The sequence below is a fragment of the Choloepus didactylus genome, chromosome 4, assembly GCF_015220235.1.
Source record: "Choloepus didactylus isolate mChoDid1 chromosome 4, mChoDid1.pri, whole genome shotgun sequence".
In the NCBI taxonomy this organism is placed as follows: Eukaryota; Metazoa; Chordata; class Mammalia; order Pilosa; family Megalonychidae; genus Choloepus; species Choloepus didactylus.
Genome location: NC_051310.1, coordinates 106,409,115 through 106,430,658, shown reverse-complemented (window position 1 = coordinate 106,430,658; position 21,544 = coordinate 106,409,115). Strand labels below are relative to the sequence as shown.

Sequence of the window (21,544 nt, the reverse complement as noted above, 5' to 3'; positions counted from 1 at the left end):
CTGAAGATCGTAAAGTGATTAAACTAGACGAAGGGGTAGCAAGAGACAAGATGGAATTTAACAAAGAATTATGAATACTGAATCTTCATATAATTTGCTTTTTCCTAGATAAAAGGAAAGAATTGAAATGGTGGAACAGTAACCCATAACATCCTTTGAAATGTGTTCTATAGCTACTTGTTAAATTGTAATTTGAAAGTCATACCTCTTTGTATATATGATATATTTCACTATAAGGAAATAACTGAAACTATGGTACTATAACTCATAATAATTTTGGAAATTTCCTATGTATCTACCTATTACCTCTTTGTATATTTGTTATATTTCATAATAAGGAAATAATTGAAACTGTGGAATTATAACCTATAATATTCTTTGAAATTTGCTAACTACTTGTTAAACTGCACTTGGAAAGTTATCACTTTTATGTACATATGTTATATTCTACAATAAAAAAGATATATGACAAAATAAAACACAAATACTAAATACAATCAAGCCTGAAGTTGTCAGATTGACGTTCATCATGGAAATGAACACACAGATCACATGCAACTATTTAAGAGTTAAAAAGAATTAATTTAAGTCTCCAAAAAAGCTTATGGACTGTTTTAAGTAATATCCCATGATTAAAAAATTTAGAAAAGGCAATGGATCATCATTATAAGGACTTATATAGCTTAAAAACAATAGCTGTAAGTATAACACTGAAGGATGTTTTTTAAAAATGAAATACTTACCTTTGTTCTTTCTAAAGTAAGAAAATATTTTTAACCATATTTTTCAAAAATTCATTATATACTTTCTTATACCAGACAATAAAAGAGTCACTTAAGAGAGACCTATAACGTTTGCTTTTAAATAGTGAAAAGATATTCTCTTCTCACTGACAATTTGATGCTGAAATTTCATGGAATTTCAAACAGAGAAATGTGAAAGTAACTAATAAATCTGGGCCAATTTTCAAAAAGATCAAAATAGATTACAGAAGTAATTTATGACCAATATATGCAAATTGATGAAAAAAATTAGGCTTTGAGTATTCTAAACTACTCCTTTATTCTCACTACAGCAGTATGCCATCAACTATAATCTCACAATAGGCAAAGGAACTGATTTTCATGCAGAAAGAGTTTAATAAATAAAAAAGAGAAAAGGAGAAATGGAGACCAAGGGCATCTTTTTAGACCAATTTTATAATAAAGAACATCCACTATGATACTGCCGTTCTTCCTTAAGCTAAAACATTAATACAGTGGTTTTGCTCTAAACCAGACATTGGGAAGTCTGATTGGAAGACTGTAATCAAAATAAGTGGCTTTACCAATGATACATAAAATCAATATTTCTAATATTGAAATAAGCAAGCATTAACGTGTGGCAGGCTTAGAAAGAGGCATGAGGAAACGTGTTGGACATGTTCATTATCTTGAGTGTGATGATGGTTTTATGGGTAAAAACATATATCAAAACTTATGAAATTAATACACTTTACATATAGTTCACTTAATTCAAATCGACCTCAATAGAGACTTATTTTTTTTTAATCAGCAGAATGAAAAGCATTATCAATTTCTACAAACCATCACCATCACCTTTGTTTCCATCTTTCTGGAAGATAAATATGGGAACCAATTCAGAGAATAGCCAAGTATAATTATCAAGCCAAGGATCACAGGCAAATGGCAGAGTCCTCCAAGTAAAAATAACAGGTACATCAGCATTTTCAAGAGGAAAGAACTAAAGTCTCAATGGAAATATCCTGAGACTGGTCACAAGAATTATGGAGGTCATATTGCCTATGGAATTTCTGTCCTACTCTGATGTAGAATGCTCCTGGTTTCCATTTCCAAATGGATATGTGATGAAACAGATTTTATCAGGATTTGCCTTACTGTACTTCTCTTCCTTGCACCTCTGCAGAATCTCTAAGCTCCTCTGGTGGACTGGGTGTTGGAGAAAGCTAAAACTATCCATACTTTTCAAAATTGTACATGTCGCTGTATCATCATGTCCTTAGGAAGCAAAAAAAAAAAAAAAAAAATGGAGAAAAGAAAAAGACATTATATAAGCCCAAACCAACAGAGAATCAAGGACAATGCTGCCAACTATCTTAAGAATATATAAAATAGATTAAGAAATAGGGATTAAATGTGAATGATTTTCCAATTAATTTGATGAAATTACACAAAAATAATAGGAAAAAAGTAAGGTCCTTTTCAGGTATTCAAAGTGTCCTTTTCAGTACTCAAAAATGTTGAAAGGTAACACCATACTAAAAATTTCTAAATTAAAATACTAAGGAAAAATTTTGTAAGATTTAATTATTTTTTAATAGACTTGTTTTTATCTTATCTGCCATATAATTAGCATATAGTTGGCAACACTGTAAGGAACATCAATGGAATCCCAAAGAGAAATAAACCCAAAACAATGTACCAAAAGCTAAACAATTCTTTCACAAATCCTGCAATTAGCCACAACACTTGCAGAAAGTCCAACAAGTGTGTCAGTGTTGGAAAAGTGTGAAGAAAAGCACCATATAGCAAGGAAACCCAGCAGCAATTAAAACCTTAAAATGGAGCTGGGAAATCTGTACTTCATCACTATTTCCTAGCAAAGTGAGACCAAAACCAGTCACCAGTGGCAAGGGAAAGACAGTACATTCAATTAACACCAAAGTCCCAGATTAGTGTTACTTAAACAGCAAGTCACTTGAGAAATAAAGAAAGAAAAAAAAAATAAGTTTCAGTTCCATAAATATTAGCAATAAATAGATTTAAGAAAGAATACAGGCTTTCCAGGCTTTGAGGGAGTGTGGATCCTTTACTCGGAGACCACCTCTAGAGTGAGGGAATAAAGTTCAAATTTAAGTAGATTTGTACTTGAAAAACCAAAAGTAAATAATTTAACTATAGAGGCAAATTAAGCAACACATAATAAACTAAAGTTCCATTAATGCATATTATTCATATAATTACAAATGAGATACAAGGGAACTATCCAAGAGTAGTTCTTAATGCTGAATCATTTTAAAATTTAAACAGATGCAGAATAATTCAAGGTTCTTTGCTGAGTTTCCTAGTCTATCATTTCTTAAACTGAATTTTTATATCCAGAGACTAGGCATCTACATTTTAGAAAGGAGATGCAAACTTATGACACTATAACATCAGATAGTACTATACATAGAAACAAAAGGTTTCTTTTTTGTTTTTTAATGAAATTTGAAGGATTGGTGTTAGTTTTTATTTAAACATTTGGTAGAATTAACCAGGAAATTCATGGTTCCTTTGCTTCTCTTTGTGGGACTTTTTTTTTTTAATTAATTCAATCTCTTTATAGATCTAGTAAGATTTTCTACTTTTTTCTTGATTAAGTATCAGTATTTCACATATTTCTAAGAATTTGTCCATTTCATTTAGATTCCAGTTTGTTGCCATACAATTGTTCACAGTATTATAATCTCTTTAATTTCTATATTGGTAGCAATGACCTCTCTGCACTTTGATTCCTGAATTCAGTAACTTGAGTCTTCCTCTTTCTTGGTCACTCATACTCAAGGATTGCCAATTTTGCTGATCTTTTCAGAGAACCAACTTTTGGTTTTAATGATTTTCTCTATTGCTTTTCTATTCTCTTTTCTTCATTTCAGCTCTAGTCTTTATTCTTTCCTTCCTTCTCTTTGCTTTGGCTTTAGTCTGCTCTACTTTTCCTAGAGTCTTAAGGTGGAAAGTAATATTATTGATCTAAGATCTCTTCTTTTTTTAATACAAGTGTTGAGAGTGATAAATTTCCCTCTAAGAATTGCTTTAGCTGCATCCCATAAGTATATTGGTATATTTGGTATACTGTGTTTGTTTTCATTTATCTCAAAGTATTTTTTTATTTCCTTTGCAATTTCTTCTTTCACCCACTGGTTAATCAGGAGTGTGTTGTTTATGTTCTACATAGGTATTCACTTTTTCATTCTTCTATTCTTCCATTGTCTTCATTTGTATTAAATAGATATTTTACAGTATACCATTTTAATTTTCCCATAATTTCTTTTACTATATTTTTGAGTTATTTTCTTAGTGACTGCTGTAGGGATTATAATTAATCACTTTATTAGATGAAAAGCCGGTTTAAGATATCACTTATATTTCTCACGAAAACTATAATTCTCCCTATCTACAAAGGCCAGTTCTCATACATTACAATCTAAGAAACAGAAACTAAGTTCAACTACTTTGCCACCCATTTGAGAAATATAATCTTCCAAATATAATTATTAATGTCAAATATTTAAAATCTTAAAGTTCTGCTGCTATTACACACACCAAAAAGCCATTTAAGTTTGGGAGTCCTGGAAGTGCAGGTATGTCCTATAAGGGCATAAATCTCAAGCTTCTCTGGGCAGAAAAGCCAATTTTAAGTGACTGCATATGTATCAGAAAATCTGCACTACATAGAAATGGTTTATATAAGGCTTGAGCTGCAGCAGGTAACCCTCCCAAAGAATGTGAAGGAGATATTTTATGATTTAAGAGGGAGGCATATAGAAAAGGTATCCTGCTTTATCCATCAGAAAATAAGAAGACACTACATGTAACTAAACTTCAAAGTAAAAGCCTATGAACTGAGTTAGGAGTAACAGGAAAAGAAAACTAACACTTCACAAACAGATGCTTTACATGTTATTTGACTTTGCCCTCATAATGTTACAGGCAGTATTAACTCGTTTTTACTGAAAAGAAAAACTGCTCATAATCATGAAATCAGTCAAGAAAAGAGATGGCTCTCAATTGATTAAAGATTTTTTCCAAAATACTTTACTACTTCCATCCCAATTTTTCTGTCTCTTGACTGATGCTTACTCATTAAATTATGTTTCATTTGTAGTAAAAGCTACGGCACAAGAAGAAAATGGAGATGGTATTGATTACATTTTAAATTTTTCAATTAAAAATCATCACAGCAATGATTTACTGAGTGCCTACTAAATATCAGGTGCTTTACACTCATTCCTATCGGTATTTATTAGTAAAAATGTACCAGTGCTTACAGACATACACAACCATATAAAATTCACCCAACCCATATCCGAAACATAATGTTGGGACATGGTAAGAAAACACAACAGAACTAATTTGTCTTGTTATGTGGAGGAGCAAAGAGGTGGAAAACTAATGGTGGAATACTAATATCTACTGCTTACCAGTTTTTCTCTGAATGTGTCTTTTCCCAGCTTCCCTGAAAGTAACCATTGCTCTGAAAAAAGCTCGAAGAACTGCCCATCGGAAAACAGCTACAGGATCAATTCCAATCATCCCAGAGATAAATGCATTTTTGCTACTTCTCAGAAGAGCTACAATGTCTGGGCGCATATGATCTGTATTTTTTTCCCGGAAATCCTACATTAAAAAAAAAAAAAAAAAATCAGTGTTATTTTTTTTTAATTAATAAAACCAGAATAGTGGGTTGAATAGCAGCTGAATTAAGATTACAAAAGTGACTTCTGTTCTGGGTAACTAACTGGATCAGATATCTTTTATAAAGTACCATCCAACCCTATAACTACTGAATTCTATAACACTTGTAAATTAGAATGAATTTTCTACAATTTCATTGCAGCTTGTTATCAGGGAGAGCCTCTCTGAAGGATATCACATAAAATGACAATAGAGGTGAATAACAAAATGGAGCCAGCCATGAGAAGATGGGAAACAAAGAGCATTCCAAGCAAAGGAACAACTACTACAAAGAACTTTAAGTAGTGATGAGCTGCACAAGTTAGGGTATAAGCAGTAAGAATAGGGGCTGGAGAATATTGGGCAAGAGTAAGAATGGCACATAAATAGGTGTATTAAGGCTCTACAAGCCTGAATTAGGAGTTTGGATTTTATTTAAGTATAAAGGGAAGGCACTGGAAGGGCAAAGACATGAATTAACTGGTGTTTTATAAATAACACCAGGTGCTCGGTAGGAAATGAATTGTACAAAGAAAGAATGGAAAAAGACTGCTTGCAATATTCCAGATAAGAGCTGATAGTGACCTGGGCTAAGTGGGTAATAGCAGTGGTGAGGGAAATGTTTTGGAGGTAAACATAAAAGAACTTGCAGATGGATTGGGAGGTAGTGAGAGAATAAGGGAAGTAAGGGAATAAGAGAGTAAGGAAATCAGTCTAACTCCTATATTTTGGGTTTACGTAACTAGTTGGATGGAGGCTCCATAAAATGAAACAGAGAAGTCCAGAAAAAGAGCAGGTCTGAGATGACAAGTGGGGATCAAGAGGACAGTTCTGTCCAATCGAAGTTTAAGATAGTGAAGAGGATAATAATAGCAGGTATCAATTATTAAGAGGTTACTGTATGCCTGGTACTTTTCTAAGCATTTTACATGCACTGTCTCATTTAATTTCATTTAATCCTCATAATAACCCCTTAAGGTAGATATCATTACTATTCCCATTTTATACAAGAGGAAACTCAATTACAAAGTGGATAAATAACTTGGTTCCTACAGCACGACAAGTAAATGGAAGAACAGGGGCTCAAATTCAGTCACGCATAACAACTATACTATGTCTGCATCACACATCGAATAGGCAGATGAGCATAGAGCCCTACAGAGCTTCCAGAAAATATATTTGGGTGTCATCATAATATAGATATTTAAAGCTATGGGACAGGATAAGACTACTTAAGGATTGTAGATAGGCAGTAATAACCACCTGCCAAAGCATGGGGAGAAGGGGAGCAAAACACAAGAAAATGGGTTAAAATGCCCTACGGAAAGATAAGGAGGGCACGAAGCTTACACCTCTGGAAAAGAGTCTAAGACTGTTAAGCACAGTCTAAGCGTATGGCTATAATTTTAAATACACCCAAATTAGAGGTTTAAAACCTTGGAGAGTAAATCCCTTCAAGTTGAAGCAGTGTCAGAATACTTCTCACTCAGAATTCTGTGAGACACATGCCTCATCTACCCTCATGCTCAGAAGGCAGCTTGGAATCATTCTATTATCTTTAGGGCTTTCCTTTCCTAATCCTTCTTTGTTCTGCCAACCAAAAAGGGGTGAAAAGGGGAAATAAGCCAGGAGCCTTGGTCCATAGCTTGCCCCATTTGATACACTTAGAACAAAAGTATATACAGTAGGACCTAATTTTACATGAACTCAACACATGTGAATTCAGGTACACTCAACTGGAAATCGAAAAAAGATAAAGGCAGAGAGAATTAAGATTTTTTAAAAATTATTTCTATGATTAATTTTGCCTACTTATTGTTACTAGAGTGTTTATTTGCCTCATTTACATAAAAAATGTGATAGGTATTTGTATAAGAAAAACTTATTAAATAATTAGGTATGTTATGATGCCCAACTTCAACTTCAGCAAGGGTCTTGGAATGTATTAGTCATGTAAACAAGGTTCTATGTATTATTAAAAAAAAATTAATAAAATAGAATAAGAATTTTCAAATCCAAATCACTGCTACCACCACCACCAGTGAAAACCTACTGAGAGCAGGCGAGGTGTTAAGTGCTTTACATAACTTATTTCATTCAATTCCAACAATTATCCAATGTAGCAGACCCAGTTACAAAACACACTTTACTGATAACAGGTAAAGAAGCTTGCCAAAGGTCAAATAGAAAGTAACAGGAATTGAAACACCACACTGCCCTTCTCCAAAGACCATCTCATTCTATTAATCACTACACTGTACAACCTAAAACTGTGGCATTCTTTTCCATGATGTATGTCAAGTGTTAATAGTGACCAATGACAATGAAATTATCTCTCCTCTGTATCCTCATGTTTCTAGAAATCCTAAGTATATATGACATAACTAAGCTCTCTCTTCTCCTGGTTTCCATAATATCTCACCTCTTGTGTTGCCCCTTTCCTGTCCCCATTGCTGGATCTCAGGATTTGATCTTACATTACTTTTTTTTTTTTTAAACTCAGTCTTCTTACATCAGGTTATCTCAACCATATCTAGGGTGTATGTGTGTTTCCAACTCAGATTTTTGTTATTTTTTTAGATCCATTTAGACATCTTACAAGTGTCTCTAACATGAAAGAGAATGTATAAGACCAGCGTAAATTCTTACTAAATGTTTGGATGCATTCACCAGTGAAGTAATATAAGCCTGAAATTTTCTTTGAGGGAGTGTTTTAAATTACTGATTAAAATATTTAACAGACAAAAGATTTTCAGATTCTTCTATTTTTTTTCTGGAGTCAGTTTTGGTAAACTGTGTTTTTCATGGAATTTATTCATTTCATCTCAGTTGTCATATTTACTGGCAAAATGTGTTCCTAATATCCTCCTTCTCTCCCCCCCATAATATCCTCTTAATATCCTTTTAATATCTGTAGAGTAGGTATAAAATCCTCTTTTTTATTCCTGATATCTATAAATTGTGAATCCCCTTTTTTATCATAAGTTATTTTCTATAATCTTTTTATTTATGTTATTTTCTGTTATCATTTGGCTTTGTCCATTTCTCTATTATACATCTTTCTACTGCACTGATTTTTTATATTTATTATTTCTTCATCTAATTTATTGGGTTTAATTTGCTATTCTTCTTCTGGTTTCTTGAAATGAAAGGTTACTTAATTGCTTTTCAAACATTTTTCTTTTCTAATATATGCATTTAAAAAAACAAATTTCAGAGAGGTGTTCATGGATTCACAAATTGAAAACCCATTATTTCACTATTTTCTTTCACAGAACCTATTCTCTTATTTATAATTTACAAAATACAGTCTTTTTTGTTTATATATGTATATATGTGTGCACAAATATATATGTGTGTAAATATATATACATTCAGGAACATGTCTGTCTGGTTAACCACTACATGATTCCCAACAGCTACATAAGGTCTGACACATAGTCTATGTTCAATGACACTTCCTGAATAAATGAATCAGTGAATACATAAATGAATCAGTGATCTTAATTGTGACACTCACCTCAAGAAGCAGGAGAAAACACATTGCTCCATTATTCTCTGTATCGTCACTGCATTGTCTGGGAAATTAATGCCTTAAATGGCAGACTTTAAACATCAAGTGGTTGAAGGGTAATGGGTTTACCAATTACAAACAAGGAAATGGGCAGTATTACAAAGACTTCCTTCCACAAGGTTTAGGACTTCCAATACATTCATTAAGAATGCAGACTCACAAGTACCTAATGGTACAAGAAGACATGAAGCCTCTGTCAGGCCTCATGGATCTAAAGAAGGGAGAAAAACGACAAACTACATGGACCAAATAGCAGGTTTTAGACCAACACACAGTTGCTGTCTATTGTGTCAGATCTAACTACAAAGGTTATTAGAATGGACTGGCAACATCAGGTTTGTCTGCAGGAGGAAACTAACAGAAATACATCCTAAGACAAAATACTGAAAAGTACAATCTTTTAGTAGCACTCTTATAAAATGTCTCCAATTCGTTTGTTACTGACCAAGAGCCTTCACAAACTACAAAAAGGGTAGGGTGCCAGGAAAAGTGATATAATTAAGAAAACACTTCTGCTCAATGAGAAATTTACTGACCTTTACTCCATATTTTACTTTTCCAGCATAATGCTTTATGATGAAAGCAGGCTCCATCACTGCTGGAAATTCAATGTAAGAATTCTCTTCATGTTGACGTTTAAACTTGTCTAGTAATGTTTGATTTGTAGCTTGTGGAAAGCTGAATTAAAGGGAAAAAAAAGTGTTTTTGTTGAAGAAAGACGTAGAAATTAGCACATTTTAAGTGCATCACATTGCCACCTAACACATTTAGCAGTTTACAAAAGATTTTCACTTATATTACCTAACCTTGGTCTCCTAGTAAATTAAAAAGTAAATATAAGAATTGGTATCCCTATTTTATAGATGAAAAATAAAAAGTTTTGACTTGTCTAAAATCATACTTTGCAAGTAGAATTGAGAAAATAACTTAGGTCTTTAGATATTTAGCTAAGGTTGCCTCGTGATAAAAATCAATGGAAAATAAAATCCAAATCATACGCTGTTAGGGGCCCAGAACTTTCAAAACGGGAATAATCTTTCAATTTGAACAGATTCTATAAATCCAGTCATTCTTTATCCTATTTCTTCTTGCATATGTAAGTAGCAATTTTCTTACCTATACCAATTACTACATATTATACATCAACATAAATAAAATATACATCAACAAATTTGTACTTATTGATGAGCATTTCATATCCAAGAATTTTTCAAATGGCCATTTATTAATAATTAATGCATAAAAGGAAATATGGGGACATAAATGTTCACAGAGAAAAATAGCCACAAATGACAAGGAATAATGGAAGGGTTCACAGAGGACACAGGAAACAGAGTATGAGCTAGACTTTAATGGCTGAGTAGGAGTTTTAAATAGAGGAGATAACATGGATAGGAAAAGGATTATTTATCAGAGGATACTTTTGCTTAACTGTAGCTGAAATAATGAGAAATAATGAGACATGAGGTTGTACAGGTGCTGAAAAGCAGATATGACATGTGAAAATGACTTCAAAATTGCAACAAATACAGTTAATTACATTAGCATGCATTAGAATCAGGGAGGAAAGATAATGGCCTTTGGTGTCATTATCTAAACATCATTGTCTAGACAATGTCATTATCTAAACATCATTGCCTGAACAATGATGTTCATTGTTTAGATTAACAGCTCTGTGACCTCGAGCAAACTATGTAACTTTTTTGAGCATTGGTTTCACAATCCATAAAATGAGTACAATACCAGGTATCACAGTGCTGGAAGAATTAAATAACACTAGTAATAGAACTGGTACCCTATAGAGATTACATAAATCTTATCCACTTTTCTATGTTGTCAACGCTGTCATTCTCCTTGTCATCCAGGCATGCTTTTGCATTCAAATACCAATCCTACCTCAAAATATCTCCCTGTATCTAGTTCTTCCTTTCCATTCCAGAACACTAAAGCCATTCTACAACGGATATTACAAACTTTACAACCTCAGAGACTACAGCAATAGCCTCTATACTAGCCTCATTGATTCTAATCTTACCTTATTTCAAGTCAGCAAAACATATTATAAAAAAAAATTTTCCTACAATAGTGCTTTAATCATGTTCTCAGAAAATGCATGGATCACAAGGCAAAGAGACTGACTCCAAGCTCCTAAGCCTAGATCAACCAGACCCCTCCAAAGTTCTCACTACCGCATAGCAGAATTCTCTCCAGGCAGGATGCTGTCTTCATTGTTTCTAAGTAAGGATTTATTTACTTTGTAGTTGTCTGTGTAATTGAAAGTTTGTGATTGATTTTTATCATACTTTTTAAATAGACAACAGAAATTGCCAAAGGAAGGAGGATAGGCATGAGAACCATTATTGCTCCAAATTGGGGAAGATGAAAAGGAAAACTCTTTCCTTGCATTCAACAAACATTTGTGGATACTTACTGTGTATCAAGTAAAACAGTTTGGAACCAAGAAACACATGAACCACTACTGCTCATTTCAAAATTCTTAATCTAGTCTTCTCCAAAGGCTATCTGCAAGAGTAGCCTTAGATTAGCGTTTGTATGCATATAAGAAGTACTTGTGGAGTTTTCAGAAATGCCAGTGCCTGGACCCCAACTCCTATGATTCTGATTTCATTGGTCAGGGTGGTGATCTAGCATCATTATTATTAAAAGTTCGCCAGGTACTTTATGAGTGAAAGCAAGATTAACAAATGCTGTCCTAAATGAATGCTCTGATCTTAACTTCAGTCTCTGTTAAAATGTAGATTGTGATTCAACAGATCTGGAGTGGAAGAGTGAGGTTCTACACTTCTAACAAGCTCCAAGGTGCTGCCAATACTGTTGTCTGCAGACCTCCCTTTGAGTACTATAGGAAAGACTAGTAACACTAACACCCTATTCATATCTGAGACTTTATTTATACTATTCCGCCTTCCTAAATGCCACACTGCATCCTTCAGAATCTAGCTTAATTTCCGACTCCAAAACCAGGAGGCTAAAGCACTAACAAATACATTGAATGATGTAGGAATACAGCTAAGGATATGTTTCATGTCATATTTTCCCTATAAAATGAAACATTTCTTTAGAAGAAAAAGACTCAGCCTAAGGGATTCCCAAAATAACACTTCCTAAATGTGACTAATTTTTCAATCCCTTTTCCAGACAAATGGCAGAGGGAAAATATTCCATACCTTCATGCATCTTCTGGGATGTTAAAGCAAAGAAACAAAGATAGTCCATTTACAAGGGGAGCTAATAACTACAGAAGTGACTTATAAAGTGAGGAAATGAATTTAGGGCTTACTAAAAAATTTTATGGAGGACTGAATATAGAAACTCAAATGAAGGGATGATTAAGAGGTTATTCTGGCTAGTCTCCTACTTACAACAGATGGCATATAATGCAAAATAATTACTATAATGGGGAATTTTATTACTTTTGAAGTAGCTGTTAATGAGCTCTAATAATTAGAAAATTCTCCCTCATATTGAGCCAAAATCTATCTCCTTAAAATTTTTGGCTATCTGGCTTAACCTTAGAAATTTTGAGGTTCACAGCAAAGAGTTGCCATTCTCTTCATTGGGCAATATATACATCGATGTGAGTTAACACTTGGCCAGGGAAATGCAGTTGGGGTATGATAAGATGTAATGAAATGTTGCTTAAACAATGACGGGACAGACCTGGCCCTCTTACTTAATTCAGATTTTAATTATATACTCAACATTAATTCCCGCACACGACCACCTTAAGAAACATGGCAGGCAACATCATCATTTATCACCATCATTTCTGTTTTACAAATAAGAAAGCTGAGGACCAAGGATATTAAGAGAAGAGATTTGCCAAGGGTAATTAACAGATTTGGGATACAAACACTGGATACTTCTAAATCTAAAGTCTACGCATTATGGAGAAGAAACATAAGCATAAGCTTAGAAGTCAGAAATACCTGGAGGATTTGAATCTCAAGTCCACCATTTCCTAACCATAGAATCTTTTCCTTGAATTGCTTAAACATTTTGTTCTTTTTGTTACCATAAAATACCCCAAACAAAAAAAACTGCTTATCATTTCTATATCAACCACAATGGTTTTCAGCATTGGATAGCTAAAGCATCTAGGAAGCGTTCCAAAATAAAAGATATCTTGCCCCACCCCAGACCTACTGAATCAGGAGAGATAAGAACCACTAACCCCAAAATTTTATAAGAGGTAATATATGTTCAGGACACACAGAGCAACATCAGGGATTTTTATACAACTGAGGAAAAAAAATAAAATATTTTCCATTTGTGTTAACTTTATTTTAATTTATATTATTAATGGAAATAGTTTAGTGATACAGTGAGTAGAGTGGATACCAGATGTAACTGTTGGCAGCCCCTTTCTAAAATATTCTGCATTCTGCCAATACTGCTAAAATACTGCTATTTGTATGTTGCAAATCTGTGTGTTTACAGCATATGAATAGGTAACATATAATCTATTATTCAAACAAGGACATTTCTGAGAGTGAAAGGAGACACTTTTAATAATTAAACTGAGACAGCAAGCATAAACTTTAGCCTGTCCCATGCAAACCTGATTGTTCTAGTTTGCTAATGCTGCCGGAATGCAAAACACCAGTAACAGATTGGCTTTTATAAAAGGGGGTTTATTTGGTTACACAGTTACAGTCTTAAGGCCGTAAAGTGTCCAAGGTAACACATCAGCAATTGGGTACCTTCACTGGAAGATGGTCAGTGGTGTCCGGAAAACCTGTTAGCTGGGAAGGCACGTGGCTGGCATCTCCTCCAAAGTTCTGGGTTCAAAATGGCTTTCTCCCGGGATGTTCTTCTCTAGGCTGAAGTTCCTCAAAAATGTCACTCTTAGTTGCACTTCGGGTATTTGTCCTCTCTTAGATTCTCCGGAGCAAGAGTCTGCTTTCAACAGCCATCTTCAAACTGTCTCTTATCTGCAGCTCCTGTGCTTTCTTCAAAGTGCCCCTCCTGGCTGTAGCTTCTCTTCAAAATGTCACTCACAGCTGCACTGCACTGAGTTCCTTCTGTTTGTCAGCTCATTTATATGGCTCCAGTGATTGAATTTAGACCCACCCTAAATGGGTGGGGTTACACCTCCATGGACATTATCCAATCAGAGTCATCACCCACAGTTGGGTGGGGCACATCTCCATGGAAACACTCAAAGAATTCCAATCTAATCAGCACTAAAATGTCTGCCCCACAAGATTGCATCAAAGAATATGATTTTTTCTGGGGGACACAATACATTCAAACCAGCACACTGATATTTGATAATCCTACCTATAATAATATTTCCCAATATTTTCTCTCCTAGTTTAGTGGGTATAATATTAACCTAGGAATCAGGTGACCTAATTCAATTTCTAACTTTTTCACTAAGCAGTCACAAAAAAGCACAGATCTTCCATAACTTCAGTTTCTCTAAATCTAAACTTATCATCTCTTAGGATAATTTAATTCTAAATAATATTTTATAGAATATTGAGAGCACCCTAGAGGATGCTATATGAATCTTTATTTCTGAAGCTTATATTTAAGTTTAGTATAGTGAATACTGTTAACAAGCATGGCAAATATGTGACTTGTGGTATCACTTATCACTCACACAGTTATGACAGACATCACTAGCCTATCATGATATTCTTTCCCATCAAACATGAAACCTGCAAACACATCTCATATGTAAAAGTCAATTCAAGAAAGGAGGAACAAGCAACAAAATAAACCTAATGTCAACAAATTGAGCATTAAAATAACTGTGTAGAAACACACACAAAAAATGCATACAAGGAAACCTTTGGCTCTTTATTTGAGAATGTAAGAAGGAAGTTTAGGTCTTAGAAAGACATGAAAAGCCAAAATACACAATTAAAAAGAAATACACTCACTTGCTTTCCTCATCCAAAAGATGGAGTAGTCCTGTTGGTTTCTTGCTAATAAGATTTATACAAGAGGTATTATCAATATACTCTATATTGTGCCAACTGATGCCTTCAGCTCTATATTCTTCCTAGAAAAACCAAATAACAAAACAACAATTTATTCACGTTGCAGAAAATAATAGGTACATGACAATAAGGAATGAAAACTTTTAGAAGGCTTAAAAGAACAGTCTAAAACTTAAAAAAAAAAAAAAAACCCACCATTCCACACAATGGAAGGATGTATAATTGTCACTTCTACAAATCTGATTCTAAACATACCCATTTTTTAAAATAAAGTACTATAACAAGATTTTTTGGTTATAATCTTTTTTGTCACACTATCTGATAAATCCACTACGGAAAAGTATACAGTAAAGAAATCTAATTTCTCCCACATGATTTTAAGCCATCAAAGACTGAAAGTATTTACTGGATCCTCAACAATGAATTTAATGAAACAATTTCTCGGGAAAGTGGGAAAGCATCATGTCAGGTCATTAGTGGTATTTTCGCCCTGAAGAGTGTTCACTATATTATGCATGACATACATGACCATAAACTTTGTTTCAGCCACAATCACACCCACATATCATTGCTGTTAGTTATAGTCACTATAATGTGCTCTCGTCACCTCCATCCATTCCCAAACATTTACAATCAATCTTAATATATATTCTGCACAAATTAATCATCAGTTCCTCATTCTCTGCCCTTGTTCTATCTTCTGGTAACCTATGTTCTAGATATAAACATCAGGAGTTTAGTACTTATATTTAGTTCATATTAGTGAGGTCATACACTATTTGTCCTTTTATGTCTGGCTTATTTCACTCAACTTAATGTCTTCAAGGTTGATCCATGTAGTCACATGCATCATGGCTTCATTTCTTCTTACAGCTGCATTAATATTCCATCATATGAATACACCACATTTTGTTTATACATTCATCAGTTAATGAATACTTGGGTTATTTCCATCTTCTGGCAAATGTAAATAATGCTATGAACGTCAATGTGCAAATGTCTGTTCATGTCCCTGCTTTCAGTTCTGAGTATATACCAAGGAGCAGAATTACCAGATCATATAGCAGTTCTATACTTACTATTTTGAAGAACTACCGAACTGTCTTCTACAGCAGATGCACCATTCTACATTACCACCAATAGAGAAAAAGTGTTCCTGTTTCACCACTTCTCTCCAACACTTGCAGTTTGTTTTTTTAATAGTGGCCATTGGAGTAGGTGTGAAATGGTATCACATTGTGGTTTTGATTTGCATTTCCCTGACAGCTGGTGATGTTGAACAAGTTTTCATGTGCTTTATAGCCATTTGTAGTTCTTCTTTGGAAACATGTCTTTTCAAGTCTTTAAACGATTTTTTAAGTTGGATTGTTTGCTTTCTGATTGTTGTGCTGTAGGATCTCTTTATATATCCTGGGTATTAAACCCATTGTTTTCTCCCATTGAGTAAGCTGCCTTTTTACCCTCTTGACAAAAGTCCTTTGAAGCTCAAAAGCATTCAATTTTGAAGAGGTCACATTTACCTATTTTTTGTTGTTGTTGCTTGTGCTTTGGATATAAATTTCAAGAAACCACCTCCTACTGCAAGACCTTTTTTTTTAAAATTCAGTTTTATTGAGATATATTCACATATCATACAATCATCCATGATTTACAATCAACTGTTCACAGTAGCATCATATATACCTGTGCATTCATCACCCCAGTCTATTTTTTGAACATTTTCCTTTTACTAGAAAAAGTAAAAATAAGAAAAAAAAATGAAAGTAAAAAAGAACACCCAAATCATCCCCACCCTCCCACTCTATTTTTCATTTAGTTTTTGTCCCCATTTTTCTACTTATCCACCCATACAAGGGATAAAGGGAATGTGATCCACAAGGCTTTCATAATCACACTGTCAACCTTCTACCGCAAGATCTTGAAGATGCTTCCCTAGATTTTCTTCCAGGAGTTTTATGGTTCTGTCTTTTATATTTAGGTCCTTGATCCATTTTGAGTTAATTTTTGTATAAGGTGTAAGACAGGGGTCCTCTTTCATTCTCTTGGCTATGGATAGCCAGCTCACCTTGCACCATTTGTTGAAGAAACTGTCAGGTTGGGTGGACTTGGCAGCCGTGTCAAAAATCAATTAATTTGCAGCAAATCCAGCTGCCTCAAGAATTGTACATTAAGAAGGACTCTTCACTTCTAGAAATGGGATTTGGTTTTGAGTGGACTATTTTAACATGGCTTCAATAAATGGAAGAATGGAATATCTGTAATCCAGGTCAAGAAGGAAATGAAATGAATAGTGAACATACTGTTTTTATCACCCCTTTCTGTTTGCTTATTATTGGTTGTATTACTATGCATAAAGTTGCTTTCATTGCAATGTTTGTTAAATGAATATTGTAAACTATTTTGTAAATGAAATGTATTATGTTGAAAACTGACAGCAGTTCAAAAATAAGCTTTTCTGTTACTGTTGATGACAAAGTATGTTAGATAAAACCAAAAAGCCAAAAAAAGGTAATTTCATATATAGCACCTATTTGAATATAATCTTTCCTAAAGATTTCTTTTTCGCATAGCTTTCCTGTGCTAAGAAAGAATCTCTATGTAATATTTTGTTGTAATAATGGTTTGCTAACAATGTAAACGGTAAAAATACCCAGTATGAAAATGTTATGGTAACTTGGCGAGACTTGCGGTGAAGTATTGTTGAATGGAGGAGGCCAGGACTGCTGGCTGTCTCTCCCTCCAACGTCTCTACAACCATTGCCTGCTCTGAAGCACCTTGTTGCAGCAAGTTGCAACTTGGGTGTTTGGGGAATATTCTGACTATAGACTATGTCATAGGCAGAAAAGAAGTCGATGGAAAACAGACTCTCAAAAAACTGACGTTTGAATCAGTGCTAGAAAGAACAGACTGTGAATTTTTGTTTACAGCATCCAATATTTGGATTTTGGGGGGGGGGTAAATAAAAGAAGTTATTCTTTTCTATTGGAAAAAAAAAATCAATTGACCATACACATGAGGGTCTATTTCTGAACTCTTGATTCAATTCCATTGATCAATATGTCTATCTTTATGTCAATACCATGCTGGTTTTATTTATCACTGTAGCTTTGTAGTATGCTTTCAAGTCAGGAAGTAAGAGATCTCCAATCTCATTTTTCTTTCTCATTATGTTTTTGGCTATTCAGGGTTTGTTCCGGTTTGCTAATGTTGCCATTATGCAAAGTACCAGAAATGGATTGGCTTTTCTAAAGGGGGTTTATTTGGTTACAAAGTTACAGTCTGAAGGCCACGAAAATGTCCAAATTAAGGATCAACACAAGTATACCTTCACCGAAGGATGGCTAATGGAGTCCGGAAAACCTCTGTTAACTGGGAAGGCACATGGCTGGCATCTGCTTGTTCCTAGGCTGTTTCAAAATGGCTCTCTCCCAGGACCTTTCTCTCTAGGCATCTGCGGGTGTACTTTCAATTTCTCCCAGGCAAATTCTGGACTAGCAAAAGTCTACTTTCAATGGCAATCTCTAAAATGTCTCTCCTAACTGCAGCTCCTCCTTCTATCTGGGAACTTTCTTATAGGACTTCAGTGATTCAATTAAGACTCACCCTGAATGGATGGGGTAACACTTCCATTCAAAATTATCCAATCTAAAGGTCTTGCCCACAGTTGACTGAGTCACATCTCCATGGAAACAATCAAAGGATTCCAACCTAATCAACACTAATACATCTGCCCCCACAAGACTGCATCACAAAACATGGCATTTTGGGGGACATAATACATCAGAACCAGAACAGGGTCCCATTACCCTTCCAAATAAATCTGGTATTGGCTTTTCCAACTCTGTAAAGCAGGCATTTTAACTGGGATTGCATTGAATCTGCAATCAACTAGGGTAGAATTCACATCTTAACAATATATAATCTTCCAATCCATGAACACAGAATGTCCTTCCATTTATCTAGCTCTTCTTTGATTTTGTTTAACAATGTTTTATAGTTTTCTGAATACAAGTCCTTTACATCCTTGGTTAAACGTATTCCTAGGTATTTGATTCTTTTAGTTCCTCTTGTAAATGGAATTTTTTCTTCATTTCCTCCTCACATTATTCATCACTAGTGTATAGAAACACTACTGCATTTTGCAGATTAATAGTCTATCCTGCCACATTGCTGAACTCATTTATTAGGACTAGTGGCTTTGCTATCGATTTTTCAGGACTTTCTAGGTATAGGATCATATCATCCACAAACAGTGAAAGTTTGCTTTCTTCCTTTCCAATCTGGATGCCTTTAATTTCCTTTTCTTGCCTGACTGCTCTAGCTAGAACTTCTAGTACAATGTCAAATACAAGGAGTGACAGTGGTCATCCTTGTCTTGCTCCTGATCTCAAAGGAAAAGCATTCAGTGTTTCACCATTGAGATGTTAGCTGTGTTCTTTATCATGTTAAGAAAGTTTCCTTCTATTCCTATCTTTCAAAGTGTTTTTATGAAGAAGGGATGCTGGATTTTGTCAAATGACTTTCATGCAGCAATCAAGATGATCCTGTGGTTCTTCTTCAATTTGTTAACGTGGTGTATTACACTGGTTGATTTTCTTGTGTCATACCACCCCTGCACAACCTGGGATAAAACACACTTGATCACGGTGTATAATTCTTTTAATGTGTTGCTGGATGTGATTCAAAATATTTTGCTGAGGATTTTTGCATCTATATACATTAGAGATTTCTCTGTGATTTTCCACTCTTGCAGTATCTTTATCTGGTTTTGGTATTAGGGTGATGTTGGCTTCACAAATGAGTTAGGTAGTGTTCCCTCCTCCAATTTTCTGGAAGAGTTTGAGCAGTATGTTTTAATTATTCCTGGAATGTTTGATAGAATTTGCCTGTGAAACCACCTGTTCCTGGGATTTTCTTCATTGGCAAGTTTTTGAGATTTGTTTCAATCACTTTACTTGTGATTGCTTTGTTGGGACCTTCTAGTTCTTCTGGAGTCATTGTGAGTTGTTCATGTGTTCTAGAAAATTATCCATTTCATCTAAGTTGTTTACCTTGTTGGCATACTATTGTTCGTAGTATCGTCTCAGGATCTTTTTATTTCTGCAGGGTTAGTAGTAATGCGCCCCTCTCATTTCTGATTTTACTGATTTGCATCTCTCTTTTTGTCTTTGTCCATCTAGCTAAGGGCTTCTCAATTTTGTTAATCTTCTCAAAAGAAGCAAACTTTTGGTTTTGCTGATTCTATTCTTTATCTGTTCTCGATTTTATTTATTAATGCTCTAATCTGTTATTTCTTTCCTTCTGCTTGATTTGGATTAGCTTGTCTTTTTCTAGTTCCTCAAGGTATGAAGTTAGTTCACCGCATGCCGTAAGTTTTGATGTGTTGTGTTCTTGTTTTCATTCGTCTTGAGATATTTACTAATTTCTCATACAATTTCTTCCTTGACCCACAGTATGATGTTTAACCTCCATAAATTTGTGCATTTCCCAATCCTCTGCCTGTTACTGACTTCCAGTTTCATTCCATCATGATCAGAGAAAGTGCTTTGTATAATTTTAATCTTTTTTTAATGTATTAAGACAAGTTTTGTGACCCATCCTGTAGTCTAACCCACAGAATCATCCAGGAGCACTGAGAAGATCGTATATCCAGCAGTCTTGGGGTGCATTGTTCTATATATATTCATTTATCAAATTATTCAGGTTCTATTTCCTTACTGATTCTCTGTCTAGATGTTCTATCTATTGATTGAGTAGTGTTACTGACATTTCCAACTATTATTGTCAATACGTCTATACTTCCCTTTATTTTTACTAGTGCTTGCCTCATGCATATCGTGGCAGCTTTGATTAGGTGTGTATAAATATTAATGATTGTTACTTCTTCTTGGTGGATTGCCCCTTTTTTTAATATATGATTTCCTTTGTGTCTTGTAACAGCTTTGCACTTATTTTGTCCAATACTAGAATAGCTTCCCTAGTTTTATTGTGGATACTGTTTGCATGGAATATCTTTTTGCAGCCTTTTACTTTCAACCTATTTGTATTCTTGGCTCTGAGGTGAGTGTCTTGTGGACAACAAATAGGACACTTTTTAAAAATACATTCTGCCAGTCTGTGTTTTTTCATTGGGAAGTTTAATCCATTAATATTCAATATTATTACTATAAAGGCAGTATTTACTTCAATGACTTTATCCTTCGGTTTTTGTATGTCATATCTTATTTCTGTCTCTCTTTTTACCCGTTTAGTTACCCTTCCTGATAATCTTCATATTTATAATCTCCTCCAAGCCCCTCTCTCCTGTCCTTTCCTTTCAACCTGCAGGATTCCCATCAGTATTTCTTGTAAGGCAAATGTCTTGTTAATGAACTCTCTCAGCATCTGCTTATCTGTGAATATCTTAAAACATTTCCTCATTTTTGAAGAACAGTTTTGTCAGTTCAAGAGATGTAGGCTGATGACTTTCTTCTTGCAGTATGCCCTGCCTTGTCACTTCCCGGTTTTCTGATGAAAAATTGGAGGCTTAGTCTTACTGGGC

General features: G+C 34.4%; 1 protein-coding gene across 1 annotated transcript in view; it reads right to left on the bottom strand.

The window, feature by feature from the left end:
• Positions 1–21,544, bottom strand: part of MYO9A (myosin IXA) — a 434,300-nt gene that overhangs the window by 210,788 nt on the left and 201,968 nt on the right. The window contains 4 exon segments of the mRNA XM_037833522.1: positions 1,899–2,018; positions 5,204–5,399; positions 9,567–9,708; positions 14,943–15,064. Coding sequence (XP_037689450.1) covers positions 1,899–2,018; positions 5,204–5,399; positions 9,567–9,708; positions 14,943–15,064 — 580 coding nt within the window.